Below are 22827 nucleotides of genomic sequence, written 5' to 3' on the forward strand. Positions count from 1 at the left end.
GTGCTACATTTTTCACATTTTGGTGCTTTTTTTATTGATGATTTCACTACTTAAAATGCCCCTCAAGTATCCTCAAGCATAAGAAGTGTCTGTTGTTCCTCAGCTGCGGGAAGACTGTGATGTGACTTACTTGTGTTAGATAAGCTTCATTTAGGCATGACTACCCATGCTGCTAACCTTCAGTTGAATGTTAATGAATCAACAAAATATATTGAATAAGGTGTCTTCAAACAGAAGCCCATGCATTGATGACAAAAGTGACCAGAGAGTCACAGAATCCTAATCCTGTGTTTCCCCTCAGAGCAGTGATCCAGTATTGTTAGTTCCGTGTTTGCGGCGACTATGGAACGTACCTACTGTGAGTAACAAGAATGGACTGTATTTGAGTCTCTGTTGTCTTGCTGTCCATGATCACTAAATTCATTAATTGGCCAGGCATTTAAAACTGTACTTCTCAAAGGGCATCCATGCTCAGTGGGGGGCAATATTACCGTCAAAGGGACAAAAACAGGGGTGAAAACTCTTACACGTTTTATGTAAAAAGTAGAGATCCATACACTGCACATAATATAATCCACAGTATATCTGTGGTATTACAATTTTATTTGTGGGGGTGCTTAAAGGAAAATATCTACAGAGTTTCTTTGGGGAGAGGGCAATAGCAAATCTTATCAAAAAGCAAAACTGTAAGGCACAATGAAAATATGATGACGCACCTGAGGCGTTTACTAGAGCAGACAACACAACATACACTCTCTATGTTAGCTATTATTATACATATTGTTGGTAATGTGATTTGTATCCTCAATCTCTCCTTTCTCTGCTCACCAGCATTTCTTAAAGTGGAGCTTGTGGTCCTTTGAAGGGTATCTATACACGTTCTCAGACCTGTCTGAGAATGTCTTCTGAAATTTGTTTATTTTGTGATTTCCTTTTTTTTTTTTTCAATCCTTACCCAAGGACATTTTTTTCGTTGCTTTCTTAGAAAGGGGGAAGGGAGAAAGACAAACACTGATGCGAGAGAGAAGCATCGATTGGTTGCCTCCCGAATGAACGTGCCCAGATTGGGAATCAAACCTATAACCTTTCAGTTATGAGGTGACACTCCAACCAACTGGGCCACATCAGTGGGGGCTGTGCTTTCCTTCTGGTGATAATCTTAAAAGTAATAAATAATTATATACTGGTTCTACTGGTTCCCTGTTACAACAGAGTCCTGCCACATGGTTTTCTTTTTAACTCTTGTCTGAGGCTATGTATTGATTTTAGAGAGAGTACGTGCAGTGAGGGGAGAGAGAGAGAGAGAGACATTGATGTGACAGAAAAACATCAATCGGCTAGGGATTGAACCCACAACCTAGGTATGTGCCCTTACTGGCAGGTGAACCTGCAACTTTTTGGTATATGGGACAACGCTCCAACCAACTGAACCACCTGTCCAGGTTCTGGCACATGGTTCTGTTGTCTGAGAAAGGAGCTGTGCTTCAGTGATTTGGGCCAATGAGCAATAAAAGGGGAGCAGACAATAAATGACACATGAATGACACGTGAATGACATGGTCAGACCAAGTGAAGGTCAGCTGGTAGGGCATGCTGTACCAGGAAGGACTGTCCGAGTTCTAGAGGAGGAATGTGGTGGGCAGGCTGAGTCCTCATACAGCCCAAGGTAGCAGGGACATGTCAGAACCCAGAGAACACAGGCTTTAGCAGCTAGTACTATATTTACATTTTGAAAAGCATTTTAATGTCAGCAAAATAACATCATCTGCCACATGAAATTAATGGTGCTAATTGGAATTTTAATGGGTTTTATTGTTTTGTGTATAATTGGTTATTTTGTTTTGGTCTTGTTGAATCAGAGCTACTACATATGGAGTTTATTTCTAGTTTTCATTTGTGCATTGCTAATTAACAATATACTAAAAATAATTTAAGTGTGTATTCTCACAATAACACTTTTTTTCCAAATTAAAAGGAATGTTTGCAGGTTTGTAGAGTTCCGTAATGAACTCATAGAATCATAAACTATTTGACCTGCTAGATATGATTTAGTCCACCCATCTCCCCATCGTCCTTACCAGAGGTGGACACTGTCCAAGGTCAAGAAGCAAGGGAGCAGCAGATTGAGGTCAGAGATGAGTTTGACATATTTCTAACTAGGTACCCAGTCCAACATGTCAACACCCTCCAAAGGTGAACCATGACGGAAGTGGCGACTGCAGAAGCAGGCTAAGCGCGAACTAATGGGAGTTTCTGCACTGTGATGGCAAACTGCGAGGGAGGAGGATGAGAACTGTGCAGGGATGATGGGAGTAACAGACTTGTTTCAGAATCATAAATCACAATGAGCTTCCCTGTCTAGGTGATGTCACTCATGAACTTGGATTGTTCCGTTACTGTCAACATTAGCAAACAAATCCCTGAAACTCTTTAAATCTCCTGTTTGTGCTTTTCTACTTCGTTTTTAGACTGTAAGCTCATGACACCTAACTGGGGTGTATAGCACTGTGTAGGGAAGACTGTTGGAAAACAGTGTTTCTCAGCTGCATGTAAGAGTTTTCCTCATAACTTGTGGCACAAAAAGAGTTCATTTGTGATGTAATTGGTTGGTGATTATATTAGTTTCCTATTGCCACATAACAAATCACCACCGATTTAGCAGGAGCTTACCACGAGATGCATTCATTAGCTCATTTTTCTTGGGTCAGACCTGTGGGCTGGACTTTTGTTCAGGGTCTTACAAAGCTGAGGTCACGGCATTGGCGAGGCCTGGGCTTTCATCAGGGGCTCAAGTCCTCTCCTATCACATGTGGGTGTTGCAGAATTCATTGCCTCGCAGTTGCAGACGTCATGATGACTTGCTGCTTTGAGACCAGCAGGAAATCTTTCTTCTAGACTCCTGTAAATGACTTATCTACTTGGGTCAGACCCACCAAGAATAATTTCACCTTTGAATAAATTCTACTAATTAGGAAATTTAATTGCATCTGCAAAATCCTGGTACCATCATCATATTCTGTAGCTTGGTGGCAGGTGGCAGCTTCTGCCCATAATCAAGGGGAGCAGATTGCCAAGGGCACGGGCACTGTCTTAGCCCTGCTGGGCTGCTACAACAAAATACCATATAGACTACGTGGTTAATCACAATAGGAGTTTGATCTGCACATTTCTGGAGGCTGAAAGGTTTGAGATCAAAGCGTCTGGTGAGAGCCTGCTTCCTGATTCGCAGACCGCCATCTTTTCCGTTTCCTCACATGGGCAGGGAGCTCTCTGGCAGCTCTCTTCTATAGTCCCATTCATGAGGGTGCCACAGTCATGAACTAGTCACCTCCCAAAGGCTAGTCACCTCCTGATGCTGCCTCTTTGGTGATTAGGTTTTAAATATGAATTTTGGGGGACACAAACATTTAGTCTGTAGCAGGTACTGTGGGAGTCATCTTAGAATTCTGCCCACCACCATCCTTATTGGCACCTCCCTCACTAGGCACTGTGTGTGGCTCGTATCTGTGGGCTTTCATGTGATGTTTGGAGAATGTTTCGCAGGATCATTCTATATGTTCTTGTTAAAAGTCAGAAGGTCAGGAGAATGGAAGCTGAGCTGTCAGCTGAGGTAAGATTATTTAGACCAGGGGTTCTTAACCTTGGCACTATTGATGTTTTGGGCTGGGTCATTCTTGATTGGTGGGGTAGCTGTCCTGTGTATTTTAAGATGTTTAAGCAGCATCCCTGGCCCCTACCCACTAGTGCCAGGAGCATACCCTCTCCAGTTGTGACAACTAAAAATCATACCAGACATTGCCAAATGTCCCCTGGCATGGAGAAGCACCCCCAGAATTACTGTATTAGAAAAATGGAGCATTTTTTTTCTTTTATGAAGAAGAACCTATTAAAACAGGGAATTTGATTTTTTTAAGGTGATGTAGCTTTTTGGAGCCTGTAGGCTCTTTCTTCTTGGATAATGCTTCATTCTTAGATTTGCGTTTGTCATTTACTAGCAAATGTATAGTTTATAGCTGCAAATAAAAAATTAATGCTGTAGATGTGTTTCACACATGCATGTTCTTAGTCACACGTACATCAAAATTAGATTACGTTATCGTATTTGACTGTGTTTTATAATCTTGTCTGAGTTTATAGTCAAGCGAGATGCTAATAAGGCTTCAGTTCTGCTCTGACATGGCCCAGGCATTTCCCCAAAGCTATTGAATACATAAGGCAAGAAACCTAATAAACTCCTTTCTTGGTATTATGGCTCCTTTCTTGGAAACAAGCAATGCGGCTTGGTACGGGACAGAGTGAAAGGCACGGTTAGTTCTGAAATTACAAAACTCAAAAGCTGCTCATTCCTGTTTTTTTTTAGGCAAAGGCAGCTCAAGCATCTCATCCGACGTGAGTTCAAGTACAGATCACACACCAACCCAAGCCCAGAAGAATGTGGCTACCAGTGAAGGTAGGCATCTGGTCTTCATTATCTCGTGCCCTCTCTTCACAGTGCTGGCTATTTTTGGAAGACAAATAAAATGTGTGAGTCTGAGTTCTGTTGCACTGAGTGGGAGCATATGAGCATCTTAAAAAGGAGAAGGCAAAGGTTTTCCCAACTTTCTTTTTTTGTTGTGCCGCATCACGGTCCACTAAAGTGTTTCAGTGGGACTGAAGTGTCTCGATTCTAAGGCAAATGCTGTTGTTTTGTCACAAGACAGTAGGCTGACTTCGGAGAAGCCTTTATGATACCATCTCTCTCTTTTTTTGGTACAGAAAAAAATCCTTGTGCTGAAGTTGGAAGTTGTGCAAGAACTGTCAGCATAGGCACACTGGAATTCAGGATTGTGACATTGGCCAGGTCATAGTCATGTGATTTGTAGACCTTGAACTACTCACCAGTGTCTGAGAGTAGGAAAGAGGTTCCTTTGACTATTTACAGAAAAGCTGAAAGAGCCTGCCGATCAGGACTGGGACTGGTCACGCTGGTATTCTTGATGAAGAATCTGACTGTACGTACTACATGCTGGAATTCCACTGCTTCCCAATAAATAGTTGAGAAGCTTTTGAATAATTGCCTACTTGTTTGAGTGTGGAAATAATTGTTTCTGTGTTAGTTATTTAGTGGAAAGTTGACCCCAGTGTGAAATCAGCTCCTTTTATTTTAATGTTAAACACAATTAAATGACTTCTTTTCTGGAAAGTACTTTTAAACTAAGTGTTGAATGAAGGTCCAGTGTTAAGACATCACTGCCATTTACAATGACAGACTACTTGGGACTTGTCACCTGATTTTCATGACATTGTATAGAGCCTGCTTTCCTAAGGAGTACAGTGCATTGGGGAAGCACATTTTCAGTCTTTGTTTCAGAGGCTGAATTCTGTTGTTTGGGATACGGGGAAGCACGTTCATGGCCTGAAGTTGGTCATCTCAGCCGTGTGACTCCTCTTGATCTGCATTGCAGTTCGTGCATTAATAATGATGGTGTTCTTCTGCTGTGTTTTTCTTCTCTTTGGGTATTCTTTGACTGGGTATACTGCAAGTAGCACAGGTTACCTTCCCTGCGTAAATTATCCCCAGACTGATGCATAAATAGCTTTTATAACTAGATTGTAGCCTCTTGTGTTTAATGCCTTAGCGTTGTTTTACTCACATTGTAAGGCAAGCAGATCGGGGTGTTCTCTCTCCCCTGTGCAGTGAAGCACCAGGTAGCAATCCAAGTTTAATTTTCTGCCTGTTAATTCAAATGTGGGCATTAGATCATTCTCGAAATCCAGTTAAGGCAATGTGCAAATCAGGTAAATTGATTCTAAACATTTACCTTTGAGGTTTTCATTCTTTGAAGCCAGAGAGGAAATCAATTTAATGTTTTTATGGTCCTCTGCACTCAGAAAGCTATGTTTTGTAAGATTATTACTTTTTTCCATCATTATTTTACAGTCACTTGTGTCATAGTCCTTTGTCTAATTTGAGTGGCTGTGAAAATAGAAAGTTAAAAGTGCACTAAACATTCCCTCTGTGTTTCCCTATCCTGATTTAAGTTCTCTTAATGTTTTATTCTCCTTTTCAAAAAGAGAAAATACAAAATTGTATGCGCTGTGTTGAAAGGGCTAGAGGAAGGGACTGTGGGACTTACTACATTTAAAAAGTTTGCTTTTTATGTTTCAAAAAATACACTATAGAGATGTAACATTGTTATTTTACTTTGCTTTTCCTTCAAACAATTTCTTTGGTGCAGGCCCAGCCAACGTTCTGTACGTTTCTGTCACAACGTATCCTCTGTTGCGTTGTGGGTGAGATAGGAGAGAAAAACGGGAAAATGTCGTGTTCCTATGAAACAGGATTTTTAGCAACTGGGCTCAGTTAGTATGAAATATTTTACAATTGTTAAGTCAAAAAACCCTATCCCTGCGAAAGATGCTCTTCATATTTTTGCATATCTGAAAACCTGTAAAAGAAAGTATTGTTTTTTTTCTATTTGTATGAATTGTTGTTTACTGTTGTTAATCAGTGGAAATTTAAAACTATTAATAATAAATTTGGGTGGGTATTGGTTTCATTAAAATGTGTTTCGGTGATGTTTGCTGCATACCTGGGCTGAGAAGCCTGGTTTTTCACGATGGAAGCACAGTAGTGAAGGCTGACTGTCTCAGTGTGCAGACGGCAGAGCCCTGGTCCACCTTGTGGATGAGCTGTTAGGGTACCACATCCCCCAGCCTCCACAGAGTGAATCTCCTTGATGGCAGGCACATTTCCTCCTACTGAAAAATGTGTCTATGCAAAATGCTGGCAAAGAAACAGACGGTGTACTTTGATTTCTTACAGATGCTACAGAGGAGCAAACCTAAAAATGCTTCTCTGATTCTCTCCCCGCTGTTTTCTAGAACTATGTTTAACCTTTGATGTTAAGAAAATATTGACTGAGTGGTGTACTTCTGGGAGCTATTTAATTATGGTTATTTTCTTCAGTTCCTTGATCCCCTTATGATTTTCCACCTCTGAATTCATCACTGTCGTCTGCAGGAGGCTAGGATGCACAGGCAGGATCCCCGGCTTTAAGGTCTGAGTGATATTGATTTCTAAGAATATATCTATTGTGAAGGATAATATTCAGTTTTCCCGCACCCTTTGAAAACTGTGCCCATCCCTGTAATAGCTGAGTTGGAAGCATTGTGCAGCGGTGTGGGACTTCTTCCAGACTCCACAAGGTAGCTAATGGCCCACGCTTTGTTTCTTACCAGGAAAGGCGTAGGTAACTGCTCTGTGTGATATATGCTGGCACATAAAATGAGGATGTGGGAACTGAGGGAAGGGGGTGGCACTCACAGAGTCTTCGCTGAATCTGGGGCTAGTGGTAGGAATGGGGATTAACTGTAAACAGACATGAAGGATCTTACTGGGAAGATGACAATGTTCTAAAATTGAATTGTGGTGATAGTTGCTAACTCAGGAAGTTTACTGAAAATCATTGAATTATATGCATGAAAAAGAGTGTTAGGGGAGCTGCTGCTTCTGCAGGACTTTCAGACTTGTACCCAAATCATCACAAACTATCTTTTGCAAATGCTGCTGCCCTTTGGGATGAGGTCACGAGCAACAGCAAGACGAACTATTAAGAGGGTGAGTACAAAGCGTAGGGCTGCCATCTGAAAGCTTCTCTGAGATACTCTGACCTTGGGGCCAGAACTAGCCTGGCAGCCAGAGTAATGAGTCTTGGGATTTGTGTTTATAGCCCTGTGCATGGTACCTGGTCAGAGTTGACTTACCATAGTATATATTCTCCAATGAAACTCTGAAGACATGAGAGATTGTAGACCCACACGTTCTCTAAACATTTTTTTTTTAGGTTTTCCTTGGTAGCATCTAATCTCAGCTCATATTTTAAGTATTCTAGCACCAAGCCCTAATGGTTGAGGCATCCCATTCAATCACGCTAGCACAGGGGTGTCAAAGCCATTTTCACCAGGGGCCACATCAGCATTGCGGTTGCCTTCAAAGGGCTGAATGTAATTTTAGGACTTTATAAATGTAACTACTCCTTAACTAGGGACAAGGAGCTCGGAGCTGCCGCCAGGTAGAAACAAGGCGGAGGGCCGGATGTGGCCCACGGGCCTTGTGTTTGCCACCTGTGCTCTGGCAAGTGTGTTTCTTTGATAAGGACTTGTGCTCCTGCTGTCTATCCAATGTTCCATCTAATCCACTTACGGTCATAAAGCCGTTTCTCTAGGCATGGTGGGTACAGATGGTGATACAATTTGGTTTTATTTTTTTATTTTTATTTTTTAAAGATTTTATTTATTTATTTTTAAAGAGGGGGGAAGGGAGGAGGAAAGAGAGGGAGAGAAACACCAATGTGTGGTTGCCTTTCATGTGCCCCCTACTGTGGACCTGGCCCGCAACTCTGTCATGTGCCCTGACTGGGAATCAAACCAGCGTCCCTTTGGTTCACAGGCTGGCACTCAATCCATGAGCCACACCAGCCAAGGCACAATTTGGTTCTAATACAAGAGAGAATGGCATCTTTGACCTGATAATAGTGTTCTGGTCCAAAGTCTCATGCATAAATTCTGCATATCTTAATTTTGTGACTCCAAAGCCACACCCCTTTTAAGGAATTGGTGGCCTGCAGTGCTTTCTCCCTAATAAGTGGCATAGGTTTTCTTTAATGCCTGTTATATTTTTTGTGACTGTTTAAGTTCCTGGTATCCTGACACTATAGGGGTATGGGTTCAAATATAGAAAGCTGGAAACTGTCCATTTTTCCAGGCAAAATTACATTCCAACATCGTAAGCCACAGCATAATTCTTTACAGTTGTGTTAGTATTGTTTTTCTTCCACTTGTTTCAGTCATATTCATCCACACAGTATTCTCTCTTGTACTGGGCTTTGACCTTCAGCTCTGAAAGTCACATCCAGCCCATGGCTGGAACTGAGCACACAGCAGCCAGCCTTGAGCAGGAGGAGCTGGGCTGGGTTAAATCATGACAACTCTTTCGAGAGATAGCGAGCTGAGCGTGGACTTCTCTCACGGAAGAGAGGGTGTGTGGATATGGCTTTAAGGGCAGCATCCCAGCAACTCAGTCTTCTCTCCAGCTGGAGGAAGGTGAAGGAAGCAGTTAGTTCAAAGACCAACTGTTACTGGCTGATGAAAAGTCAGCTTCATCCAGTTGCTCTTTAGACATATTTAAGTTCAGATATTGAATTCAGTGACAACGTAGTTTATAGATGTGATGGCTATTTATAAACGTTGGTTATCAAACAAGACAACCATAGAATCAGGGTTTTTAGAGCTACAAAAAGACTATTTTCTGATCTAATATGATCGTTTTACAAAGAAATACCTGTGGCACAGAGAAACAAAAACATTTGCTCAAGATTATATGTCTAAAAAATTGTCAAGCAGGAATTTGACACTATAGTGTTCTGGTGAGAGACGGTCAAGTTAGGAAAAAGCATAGCCTTTAAAAAAGCAGTTGCCTTCTGAGCATGAAACTACTTAATTCTCCTTTGTCCACCTGGTTTCTAGCTGCCCATTTTGAGCTGCTTACAGAGCTGGGGCAGGCTGTTCTGAAGCATTTAGGAAAGATTGTTGAGCCCAGGGACTTGGCATTTTGCTGTGTGAGTAGTTCCAATGGGGACTACTTCTTCAATGGTAAAAGGATCTTAACCTACTTGAGTAGATTAGCTTCTTACCTAGAGAAGGAAAAACTACTTTTAAGACAGCTCATGATTTTAAAATACCTTTCCATAGATTCACTTAATAGTACTTTGTGAAATTGCCCATTTAATTAACTCCATGAAAGGAGTTCATTTTCAAATGTTTCATTTGACCCATGTGAAATGAGTTGATTTGTGAAAAATATGTGGTAATATTCTTCTCATGGAAGCTAAAATCACCAGTTTATTTATATAGTCATGGGTTCTCATGTTTTCAGTGCCCAAATTAGAGCAATTTTAAATAGAGTTATTTGGAAAATGCTTAGCCATCTGGCTTTGTTTTTATTCTCTTTGTCTTCCTTGTATCATCTTCTTTCTACTTCCTAAGAGTACTCTTCAAACAAAATTCACATGAGTCACTCAGGAAGAAAAGGATGATGCTTTTGACTCAAGGTAGATTCCATTTTCCAAAAAGCCTCTTTATCCAATGAATGCAACATTTTTCGGAATACATTATTTCATGCTCTTACAAGAGTGTTATTGCATTTGACTTTGTTCCATTCATCCTCACACTTCTTTTGAGATGTAGATATAAAAGCTGCCATTTGGCAGACGGAAACAGGGAGGAGACTCAGAAAGAATCGGGGCGGCCCAAAGCTGTATAAACTTAGCAAGTAGCAAAGATAGGCTATGAGCTGTGATTTCTGACTGAGATTAATTTTTAATGCTTGCCTTATAAATATCATGCAAATCCACTGAGAATTTTATACTAATTGTTTTCATAAGTTTATATAAAAGTATATCTTGAAAGTACTTAGAGAAGTTCCTTTTCAAATGCCAGCTCATAATTGTGTCTAGATTGCCAGCAGTATACACAAGGAAACGCTTCCATGACCTATGTATAGTCCATAAATTGACTTTAAATCCATAGTAATAAAAAGCAGAAGTCAATATTCCAAGCTGATTTTATATTGGGGGTTAGTTTTGGAGGTTCCATAATGGTGCCCTTAACATATGACACCAGACAGACTTGGGGTTTGAAATTGATATGTAAATTAATCATAATGTAGGGTCTGTAGTGTATGTAATATAAGAGCACTGAATGGTTGGATTGCTTGTTTCTCTTTAAAACCGAGCCATGGAATTATTCTTTAATTTGAAATGTACACAAGTAGAAGATAGCAATCTCAGAGCATGAGCCTTGGAAGACTGGTGTGTACCTGGAAGCAGTCTGTTACAATCAAATACTCTATGTATGGCGCAAAAGAGGATAGAGGGAAAACAGATAACATAGGAAAAGGAAACAAAAGTAAAGAACTGGAAAAAGAAAATGACATTAAAGAAGTATCTTTAAAAATAGTTATAAAATGACACCTATTTTAATTGGAAGTTTGTGTGGGAGGCCTTCAGGGAAGGGAGAGATTCTAAAATATGAAATATTACCTTTCGGAGCTTTTACTCTTCACATGAGGTGATGACTGATTATTATAAAGATTTTTTTCGCCTTTAAAAATTAACATGTGAACTTTAAACTATCTCTGAACATTTCAGGATCCTTGAGAAAAGCTTTTGAGAGGCTTTAGCTGAAGCTTATTGTGTTTTGGTAATTAAGTTAGCAACTCACTGCTTGGTCACCATGCTTCTCTTATTGTTCAAGCTACTGCCTAATTGCAAGTTAGGTGACTTTTGAAAAATTGCACTGATTACATCTGGTGATTTGAGCATGTTACAGATTCAGTCTGCCCATTTTAATAAAGAAGTCCAAGTTGCATCTGATGATTAGTTTAAGCCGTGGAAAGCTTATCAGCTCAGTATCCACAAAATTGTTATATAAGCCCACAGATATACAATTAAATGCTGAATACCTTCTCAGACTCAAGAACTAAGTTTAATTTCTTGAGGGAATTGTCTTCCAAAATGAATCATCCAGAATGGCAAAAATGTCATTTAATAGGCTCAGAAGGAAATTCGATTAAGGGCATCTTAAAGTACTACTTGAGATACCCAGAATCTCTCAGCGTCTTTGTGTAGAGCTGGGAGAGAGAAAAAAGTTAGAGCTTTAATATACTAATCTCATGGCCAAATTATTCTATGTTTATTTCTTTCACCTACATTTTGCCATTTGTTGAAAGCACTCAATAAATAATCAATATATTCTAGTGTTAGGCATTCTGATCCATGTAAGTACTGCTAAGTCTATTTGTAATGAAGGCTTGGATTATTCCTAAGATATCTTATCGGTACCTTTAGTAATTGAATTCAATGGGAATTGAATAAGGGATGTAATCTAGGTTCAAATACATGTTTGGCACTTACAGGGTACACAATGTCTGTCACTCACAGACTGGCAGCCCAGAGAATGATTCCTACTTCCACATGTGTGGAAGAATTTTCAAAACTGACTTTGGGTCTACTTGAACTGATTTAGGTACAATATCCACCCTGTATGTTCTGAGTCCCCATCCTTGCCTCTTGTCTTAAACAAGCATCCTTCACGATATTGCTGTTTGCTATTCAGTTCCCTACGGGATTTCATTTTAGGGCAGAATCTCCTGCTTCCAGAACTATAGCAGTTGCTGGGGGGACATAACTACTTATGAAACAGTTAAATAGTAATTTGGGGTGATATGAAACTGTGTCCCAACAAGTGATCAAAAGAAGTGCTGTTATTGGAGAGGAAGAAGGATAAACCTGGGGTGGAGGAGTTGGGATAGGCCTTCTGGCAGCCTTGGACTTGGCAGTTTTCTGTGTGAGTGGAAGGTGGAAGGGTGTAGAGGATATAGTGTGGTGTGTAAGGATGTGAGGAGTTTGGAAAAAGTCATCTGGGTTCACGTGGGGGAAAGTGGAGGCTTCTAAACAGAGCCCCTCTCGCCTCCCGGAAACATTGAATAGGTTTACAAGTTCTTTGAACATCCAGTTTACACAAAACCATTTAGTATGAAGTGGCTGCACAGTCTTTGTACTAGGTTTTCAGTGGATCGCACATAGTTGGAGATGTCAGTGACAAACAAGCCATCACTCTATGACTGACACTCTGCACCCCGCCACCTTTCTCAGGGCCCTTCGGAAGGATTTACACTAATGGGAAGGCTTCTGAATTCATCCCAGGCAAAGAGGGCATGTGGAGGGGGTTGTGTAGCTGTGTTTTAGAGTAAATGTCTTGATACTGGAAACATTTGACCTTTACAGTCACGGACACAGTCTGACCTTAAAAATCAGGTTAACATGTCTGTTTACTTCCTCTTTGACTAGGAAATAACTTGCTGAGGATAAACTACCTTCCTCAGGAAGTCCTCACTTCCCAAGGCTGTAGGGCTAATAAACAAGTAATGAGAGAAAAACACTTTAAAGCTGTAAAGCATGTTCCTCTACATCCTATATACTTACTAAGCGTAGCAAATCCACATTATGTAGGGAATAGTGTACAAGTAATTCAGGCATTATTTGTAATCATTAAGAGATGAGTAAAGGATTGTTGTAAGAACAGTCTGTGGGAAGCAGATAGTAACACGGTTACTTATAAATGTAATTAGGAGCATTTCTACTGTCTATAATGGGGACTGCCTTCCAGGGTGGGGTGGGCCGCCTGTACACCGAAGGGCACTTGTCTGACAAGTGTGTGCATGTGTTTTGAGTTTTCAGATGTGGGCTTTAGAAAAACAGATTTCTCTCCACAGCAGAGAGATTTTGGGCTGTAAAGGAAGGAGACGCAGGGGGCACCCAGGAGACTGAAGGGGTAGATGGATGGGAAGATGGGGGGTGGTAGAGCTGGAGAGATGTTTCAACATCTTGGGGGGTAGGGCTCCTAAGGTGACACCTTCCTGTGTCCCCGAAAATCTTTAGTCAATCTTTTCTGAACTCACAAAATGCTTGGCGGGGAGTGGATTTCCTGTGGAAATCAGTGAAGGGCTGGATTTCAAGACTTCATTTGCCCTTTTTTGTCATCACCCAACTTAAAAAGATACGACAAAAGCAAGCTCTTTGGGATTTGTCAATTAACACTCCCCTACAATTATAGTAAAGGCAGATTTAAGCATTCTGTTATGCTTATATTTGATTGTATATAACAGTATTTTAATATAACTTATATTACTTAGTATTTATATTAACTTTTCTCTTTTGAGTCTAATTATAAACACATTGTTTCAATTATTAATAATAATTATTCTTTTTTTTGATACTTTACTTTTCACAACTTCTCCTGTGGAAAATCTTTAAGAATCTCCTTTGTCCTCCCAGCACAGACAGTCATGCTGTAAAACAATCCTTACTTTCTGACCACAAAAGAATGTTCCAGATCCACTCTATTTTTTTTTCCTGCCCAAGGCACAAAATCCGTCATGCCCAAAGAGTCTGGGACCTTTTAGTGGAGAAATGTGTTCAAGACATAAATCTTGGAATCAAGCAAAAGGTTCCTGCTGTGGGCTCACTTTTAGTGATGTTAGAGATGGAGAAAAATGCATTTTGTAAGGAACCAGTACACATTGATTTTATCAATTTATAGTATTATATATTATAAATTCCTGCACTTTAATTATATTCCTACAGTATGAGGTTTCATTTGCTAATAAGAGCTTCTACTTTTCAGCAACAAAAGATATAATTTATGTAGGGCCTTCCCCATCAGGTCTCCAAATGCTCCCAGACATGCATCGTCTGTAGCAGAGACAAGTGATAGGCTACAGCTCCATCAAGATATACATTGTGTAAGAGTTTTGTGTGATTTCTGCTGAGACTTCCATTGTGCTATTTCTGCAACTGCTTGAACTTCTTTGAGGAAAGGACTGTGTTTTATCCAGGTTTGTATATCCAGTGGCCTTCACCATATTTAATATATAATAAACATTTGGTAACTGTTTATTGAATAAATGAATAGGTTCTTATTCAAGATTTTGAGAAGGAGTAGCCCTCTTGAGCTTTCCAACGGTAGTCATAAAGTCTGTGATTCTTAAAAGCTTTGCAAAACCAAGGTAATATATTAGAAATATCATTCCTTTTCAGAAAAATAAAGAGGAATGCTATTACTTAGGGAAACTGAAGTCACATTATGGGAATAGTCCCATAAATGTACTTTTGGTCGCCTTCTGTGTTAGGGAACAAACAACTTTTTAAAGTAGAATAGATACATTGGAAGGAAGATGGAAGAGAGGATATTCCTAGTTTCCATGTTTTCATTTGTTTTCATAATTTTATACCAAAAGAAGTTGTCTATGAATACTTACTCTACAAATAACCATTTTCTCAGAGAATTTTTGAGATCACCGAAGGAAATGAACTTAGAAATTTAGAATTCTAGGCCTTTTCAGCCTCCAGGCCTTAATTTTAAGGGCAAAGTAAAAGTATTCTTTTCCCCTCACCTCACAAATATTTCCCCTCACAAATATGTAATTTTATTAAATCCCTTTTTAATCTCTTAACCTCAATATATTGAATTGTTTTAATTCTTCATTTACTGATATCTTAAAGTACCAAATTAGAACCTGTGGTTCTTTAACTAGTAAAATTGGAGAAGTTTCATTAAATTGGCACAAAATATGGCTGTCCAGCTAATAAATGTGTTTAGGTTTTTTGGGGTTCACTGGTTGTTACAAAAAAATGTTAGAAAAAGCATTCCTAAAGGAGAAAATAATGTCTTTTTAAGAAAGGGATTAACCTGGAAACCAACCTTGACCTTACATTATCTCTTGCTAGTTACATGCTATTTCCTGAAAACTGGGAAACTATAAAGTTGTATGTTTTGCTTAGCTGGATAAAGTTCATATGGTTTGTTTAGCTGGATTAAGGGTGGTCAACAGAGATTGGAAAAGGAATTCATCCAATCTCAGAGATTTACAAAGAGCTAAATTCTGGTTAAGGGATACATTTGGAAGACAAAGTAAGAGGGTGAACTCTTAGTTTAAATAAGAGGGAAAAAAGCTGCGAAAGAAAATTTTGTGATTTTTTTTTTTTACTTTCTATTTATGTGTGACACAAGTTATTTAGCTTTAGTTTCCTTCTCTGTAAACTAGGAATAATAATATTAATTTCACGTGTCCTTGAGGATTAAATTTAAAAGATATCTATCTATCTATCTATCTATCTATCTATCTATCTATCTATACCTATACAGATATATCTGTATCTGTGTCTATATCTATGTCTATATCATGGAGCCCTTGCATTTTAGTTGGTTTAGTTTCATCAGCTCAATCACAGCCACTTTATGTAAGTTCCATATCCTACCTTGTTCTGGGACAGGAAGACTTTGTATGGAAAAGTCTCTCTTAAATGAATTCAACATAATTCCCATGGAAAACCACTAAGATTTTTAATTTGAAAACTGGACCAAATTCTGCTTTCTTTACCTGGAAGAATAAATCTACTGTATGTGGACATGGAATTCAATTTAATTACCTATGTATGACATTATGTGTGTTGAATTACTTAAGTACATTGAACCCATTTGTTGGGTGAATCCATCTACATAGGAAGATATCCAGAAAATTTTTGGAAATGAGTAATGAGAGTAACATTTTCTTGATGTCATAAAAATATAGTATACATTTAGAAATATTTAAGAAATATGGTAGTGTAGAGTTCAGTGTAATGAATCAGAGGGCTCGAGGTAGACTTAGTTACAAATGAGAATTCAGCGTATGAGAAAGATGGCCTTATACATGGATAAGGGGGATAAGCTTGGTAGATACATCCTAATGCTGACGGGAAAATCAGCTTCTCATTTTAAAAAGGAACATGAGGGCCCTAATGTGTGTCTGATGCCAAGAAAAAATTCTTGTTGGATGAAAGACTTAAGTGTTCTAATTAAATATGATGGATTTTTATATATATTCTTGAGGTAGAAGAACCTTTCAAAGCATAAAAACAAAAGTTGCCAGAAAGCTAAAGAAGTCGCCAGCATATGCCTGAGTAGTGTAAGCTCTGGGGGGCAGGACAGATCTTTCTATTGTCAGAAATGTATGTCTTTCCATTTGGCAAAGTTCAACTCAAGTTTCTTTTTTATTGCTCGATTTCTTAGAGCTTTTGATGTGTTAGGGTATGTTGTTAATCTTCAAATAGTATATTTTATTTCTCACACTGCTTTTATTCTGTACAACCAGGAAATGCTGACATCTGTGAATTGGAAGTCTTGATAAATGTGAACATACTTTGACCTAGAAATTTTGCAGTAGGAAATTACCTTAAAAATACAAATTTATTTGTAGAGTTATGCTTCTTAGTTTTTATATTATAAAAATGTTGGTAAAATATTGAGATATTTGGATGTCAAAGCCCTGTTTAGCTATTAAAAACATACAGTGTATTGGCAATTTTTAATAATGTGAGAAAATACTTATGAGAAATGCAGATTATTAAGCAGCATTTCCTAGGAGATCCCAATTGTGCATAGGATTATATCTGAAAAAGAAAATGTTTGAGGGGACATATTTCAAGATGTTATTAATGGTTATCACTCAGTGACATAATTATAGATTTTTTCCCAGTATTGTCCAACTTTCCTTGTTGTTACAAAACAATTTATAGAAAATTCAAGTTGGTTCTTTTTTTAAGGGCTGAAAATGTCTCTTTGACTAATTGTTTTTGGAATTTTATTGAATGTAGTATGACCCAAAATTCAATTATTAGAGTTTTTTCGGTTAAGATTTTTGAATAAAGATCCACCCCCGTACTCAGATACGCACTCAGTACCATCTATGCAGTGGTCACTGGCTTTCATGATTTTTAAAAATAATCCATTTAAAAGACTTTTCCTTTTCCAACACAATTTTTCTCCTTTATATTCATTTACAGACTAAGGTTCCAGTATATTGCATGTATTCTGATGTACTCTGTACTCATTTACTCAGTCATTTCCCAAGTCACCAAATATTTACTGTAAGTATTGTGCCTGGGGAATGGGGACTCCTTGGTGAGCCAAGTAGACACAGACCTGACTTTCTGGAACTTTTCATTTTGTAGGGACACAGATATCCTGTGATCTCAAAAATAAATTACACAGTAAGAATATATCCTTCAATACATACCTAGAAGTAAACATTTAAGCTGAGATCTAAATGCTGAACAGGAATTAGCCATGTGATTACTTAAGCGAATGTCTGTGTTTGGGGAAGTATGATGGGGTGGGAGAGTTGTGTTCTAGTTGTCTATTACTGTATAACAAATTACCCTAAAATTGAATGCCTTCATGTCCTGTTGATATGGTAACAAATTACCGCTAACTTAGTGGCTTAATACAACACAAATCTATTTTCTTACAGTTCTGATGGTCAGAAGACCTATGTGAGTCTCAAAAAGCTGAAATCAAGGTCTTGGCAGGGTTGTGTTTCTTCCGGAGTCTCTAGGGGAAGATCCTTTATTTGCATTTCCCAGCTTGGTTCATGGTCTGATTCTTCATCTTCAAAGCCACCATCGTAACATCTCAAAATCTCTCTCCCTCTGACTCTGCTCCTTCTGCTTCCCTCTTACAAAGACCTTTGCAATTACTTTCAGCCCACTGGGATAATCCAGGAGAATCTCACCATCTCAAAATCTCAAATGTGATCACATCCGCAGAGTCCCTATTACCATGCAAACTAACATGGTCACGGTTCTGGGGATTGGGATGTGGGCATCTTTGGGGAAGCCATTATTCTGCCTTTGACATGTAGTGACTTAACAACCGTTGTATCGTATCTCACAATTTATTTTCAATCAGAAATATGGGCTTGACTGTATTTCTGTGGCTCCATGTAGAATAGACTGAGGACACTGGTGGTATTCGGCTGGTGGATAAGATGGTCTAGAGGTGTCCAACCTGAGGCCCAGGGGCTGCATGCAGCCCAGGATGGCTGTGAATGCGGCCCAACACAAAATCATAAATTTACTTAAAACATTATGACATTATTTTGTGAAGATGTGTCGCACTGTATTGAATGTGTGGCTCAAGACAGCTTCTCTTTTCCAGCATGGCCCAGAGACACCGAAAGGTTGGACATCCCTGGTAGAAGGTCAACAATGTGTGCCTGGTCCTTGCCTTGGATGGCTGGGCTGTCTATTGGAAGGCCTGCATGTGACCCCTGTAGCAGGATGGTTTCAGGGTAACTAACTCCTTATGTGGTTGCTGAGGTTGCTGAAGTTTCCAGAAAGAATGTTTTAAGAGACAGGAAGTGGAAGCTTCCTTGTTGATGCTGGGGTTCAGATATTGGCACACCATCACATCTGCCATATTCTATTAGTCACAACAGTCACAGAGCCTCCCAGATTTGAGCGTGAGGACACTGACTCCAGCACTCTGTGGGATGAATGGTGGTATATTTGCAGCTGTTTTGAACCTATAGGGTGGATGAGGGTTGGTGCAGAATTCCATGAAGAGAGATGACCTTGTGGGAAGGCCCTGGACCTGGAGGGAGCTCAGGGCTTTTCTGAGCAATGTCCTGTGTGTATTCGCAACACAGTAACAAAGGTGAGAACTGATGACTCTGGGGTAGGAGGCAGGCCAGTTCTTGTAGGAGCTTCTAGGCCTCGTGTGTGTATGGATTTATTCTAAGAGCAAGTAGGAGCTCTTGAGGACTTCGAGCAGGGACAGACCTGCTGTGGTTGCTGTGTGGCCCTGGGAGTAGGCGTTGAGGGAAGCCCATTTGAAGGAAGTCTGTTGTAGGCCAGGTAAGAAATAACAGTACTTGGGATGGATGTGGTTCTCATTTTCAGTTAGATTTTTTTCTAGTAGTTTATGATAGAGGACTGCTCGTCGAAGTGTGGTCTGTGATTGTCTGTGAACTCTTTGTCTGTATCAAGGTGAGGGCAGAGTCATGCGCCATCAGCGCCCCTCTGTAACAACTTACCATGCTGCGACCCCCAGAGTGGTGAACGTGGACTTCTATTTGTGTGTTTTTGTTTTTTTAGTTTTTACTTTTTTGTTGCATTTTACAAAGTATTCCTATGAATTAGGAATTTGAAAAAATGTTGTTTTTTCCCATCTCATAGACTGAGAAGCAAACCTCCTAGAAAACAGTCTGCTACCTTAGCACATATTATATCCCCTCCTTTGTGTCTCCCTTGGGTGCCCTGGACTCTGCTTATGGGAAAGGAACGCCTACATCTACACATTCCGGGTTTCTTAGACTGAACCGGAAGTCAGGCTCATTCTAATTTGCTCAATTAATATGTGATTGTTGGGGTCCTGAATATAGCAATTTTTTTTAAATTTTTATTGTTATTCAATTACAGTTGTATGCCTTTTCTCCCCATCCCTCCACCCCACCCCAGCTGAACCCACCTCCCTCCCCCACCTCCACCCTCCCCCTTGGTTTTGTCCATGTGTCCTTTATAGTAGTTCCTGTAATCCCCTCTTCCCACTGTCCCCCCCCCGCCCCCCGCCCTGGCTATTCTTAGATTGTTCTTAACTTCAATGTCTATGGTTATATTTTGTTTGGTTTTTTAATAACATGTTAAATTTCCTGATGCAACTGCTACTTCATAAGACTCTTGCCAGTATTTGTCATGTCTTTAGTCTTTGCGTGGTGGAATTGTGTTCTCCGGGTGTGTTGACCCTGCAGGAAGAGACTTCTTGCTCACAAGGGACAGGGCCAGATTTGTGGTTGGCAAGTATTAGAAAAAATAGATTAAAACAGGGAATCATTTACAAATTAATGTGTAAGGTGTAAAAGTTTTCTTTTAACTCAAAGCATATTCAATTTTTAGTCTTTGAAGTTAGCGTAAAACCTTCTCTTTGAAGATAGGGCTACACATTGGAGGTCTGCAGTTTTTCTTACGTAGGTAATATGGCTGTGTATCCCTTGTAGTTTTCAGTTTTGATGTGTTTAAACTTGGTAGGATGAAATACACTTTTATTTTTTCAAAAGTTAACAGACCAAGAGAAAGAATTGGGAAGGATGCAATGTAAAGGTGATATTTTACATACTTCATTGGAAATCTATCTATTTGAAATTAGAAATAACTCATGTTTATTAAATAAAAGGAGAAAAAAGCCAACATAATAACTATGTGCAAGCATTGGATGTATGAATGGCACAGCCTTAGGTTGCAGCTGTGAGCAAAGATGAGTGATGGGCCACCCAGCTCCTCAGATATGTTAATTTTCATTCTGCCAATAGAGAGCATCTGATAAATTCAGACATTCTCTGCTGATAGTTTATGTCTCTCGGGAGTTAGAAAACATAACGACAGGGAAGGTTATAAAATAAAAAACAAAAGAATTAAATTCTGATCATTTAATTGAGACCATTTCCAATGAGCAGAAATTGGAGCCAGTGTGAATGGATCTCTTATGAGCTCAGATTTCTAAACCCCCAATAAAGGGGATAAAGACAGGTGTGGAATCAAGGGAAAAGTAATGCCAAATCTTTAAGAATAGTATCAATAGGAGAAACATCACAAATGGGCTGAGACAGGTAAGAATGCAAAAGCAGAAAACTACACAAAAGCATGTTGTTTGAAGTTAGGTAGGAAAGCGAAGTGGAAACACGTCAAAGAAAGCCTCAGGCAGCGACAGAAGATCATATCGTTTAGCAGGTGGAAGAGGGAAAGCAGAACAGTGCAAACTTGGCTTTCAATACTTTCAGGAGCAAGGAGCATGTCTTTATAAATACTGAAAAGCATAAAGGGTATCAAAAGCTAATCATTCTATAGTGCGTAGTTCTAAGTGTGTTGCTTATATATATTAATTCATTTAACCCTAGAACCGATGGGGTAGGTGCCGGCATTGTAACCATTTTAGAAGTGAGTGCACTGGGCCAGAGAGCAAACCCAGTTTGGTTAGCATGATGCAACTGTTAAGTGACTTAAATTAAGGCACATTTTTTTTTCTGGATGCCATTTCTCACAGTAAGGCTCTATGATTTAAAATTACAGCCAACCAAAAGTAATGACATATTTTTTAAAAGAATCTATAAAAAATGAGCACAAGTCAACAAGACTGAATCAAACACAGCACAAAGGACTAAAAGAATTGGAGATTAAACAGTGATCTGATTTTGAAGGATGGGAAAAGTGTAAACTCTTGAAATCATAGCCTGTTTAGTCTGTTTCATTTATCCAGCTAACCCAATTTACCTCCTCCTTTGTGTCAGGCACTGTGTGGAGTGGCGAGGATAAGAAGTTGCAGAGTAGCACCATCATCCTTGCCCTCCAGAAGCACAATCTATGGCAAAGACAAAGACATGAAGGAGATCTTTAATTCTCTTTCATGTATTACTTAAGAAACCACAACAGACTCAGAGGGAGGAAGGAGCAGCAGTGCCTGGGGAAAGCGGATCTTATGGAAGCTTCACAGAGGAGCTGATGTTTGATCGAGGCTTTGCTTGATGAGAGTTACATAGTGGGAACTGGAAGAAGGAGACATGCCTGCATCTGGGGAAATGGTCAGAGTGTGAAAGCTCCAGGGAGCCTGCGAACATTGGTTGGTCATCCAGCCCTGGGCTACTGAATTGCCCAGCCTACGATCCAGGACCAGCAGCAGGAATCCTTGTGAACTTGGTAGAGAAGCAGAATTTCAGGCTTCACCCCCGACCTTTCTGACCTGCATTTTAACAAGTTTTCTGGGGGCTTCCCAGGCACATTAAAGTTTGAGAAAACACTGTTGGAGAGTGTGTGATTCCAGGCTTGAGTACACGGAGGAAGTGGTGCCTATGGGTGGTGGGTGGAGTGCTGGAGTGCGGGGGACAGAGGGGACTGACAAATATGTCTCATATGTTAGGCTGACTTCAGACTGTATCCCAAGGGCGACGAAGACCTATTGCGAAATCTGAGCCCAGTTGAGCGATAGTTTGTATGCCCGGTCCTTGCAAGGCAGTCTGCTTACGAACCTGTTTGTAGTTTCCAAAAGCTGTGTTTCTACAGTGTTTGTAGAAGGTAATATTCCAAAATCTTTGATACTGGATAACAGATTAAGAATAAGACCAGTCCTATGGCACTCTCCTTCTTACTGCTCTGGACCTTAAAGTACAATGAGAGCTATAGAAACCAATGTTTGGCTTCTCTGCCTAGTCTTGTTTTTCCTGGCCCATTCAGAAAATGATGCTTCAGTGCAATCTCTCAGTAAGGACAGTTATTTCGTATTTTGATCATTGGAGATCCCTCATGTCTAGAGAAATATGTTCATGAATAATATTGGGGGGGGCTTGTATTGTATTATCCATAACACTCTAATATTTTATCCTTCAATGTTCAAATTGAGGAATTCACCTGCTTCTTC

The 22827-nt window shown here is 39.6% G+C and overlaps 1 protein-coding gene across 2 annotated transcripts in view; it reads left to right on the plus strand.

Annotated features, from left to right (window-relative positions):
• FBXL7 (F-box and leucine rich repeat protein 7) overlaps positions 1-22827 on the plus strand; it is a 335334-nt gene that overhangs the window by 90586 nt on the left and 221921 nt on the right. For both annotated transcript variants that reach the window (XM_053914003.1, XM_024578539.3), the window contains exon 2: positions 4361-4450. Coding sequence is in view for 1 of the 2 variants with exons in the window: in XM_024578539.3 (XP_024434307.1) it covers positions 4361-4450 (90 nt within the window). In the remaining variant the exon portion in view is untranslated. The remainder of the gene's footprint in view (positions 1-4360; positions 4451-22827) is intronic.

The sequence above is a fragment of the Desmodus rotundus genome, chromosome 1 (genome assembly GCF_022682495.2).
Source record: "Desmodus rotundus isolate HL8 chromosome 1, HLdesRot8A.1, whole genome shotgun sequence".
Classification (NCBI taxonomy): Eukaryota; Metazoa; Chordata; class Mammalia; order Chiroptera; family Phyllostomidae; genus Desmodus; species Desmodus rotundus.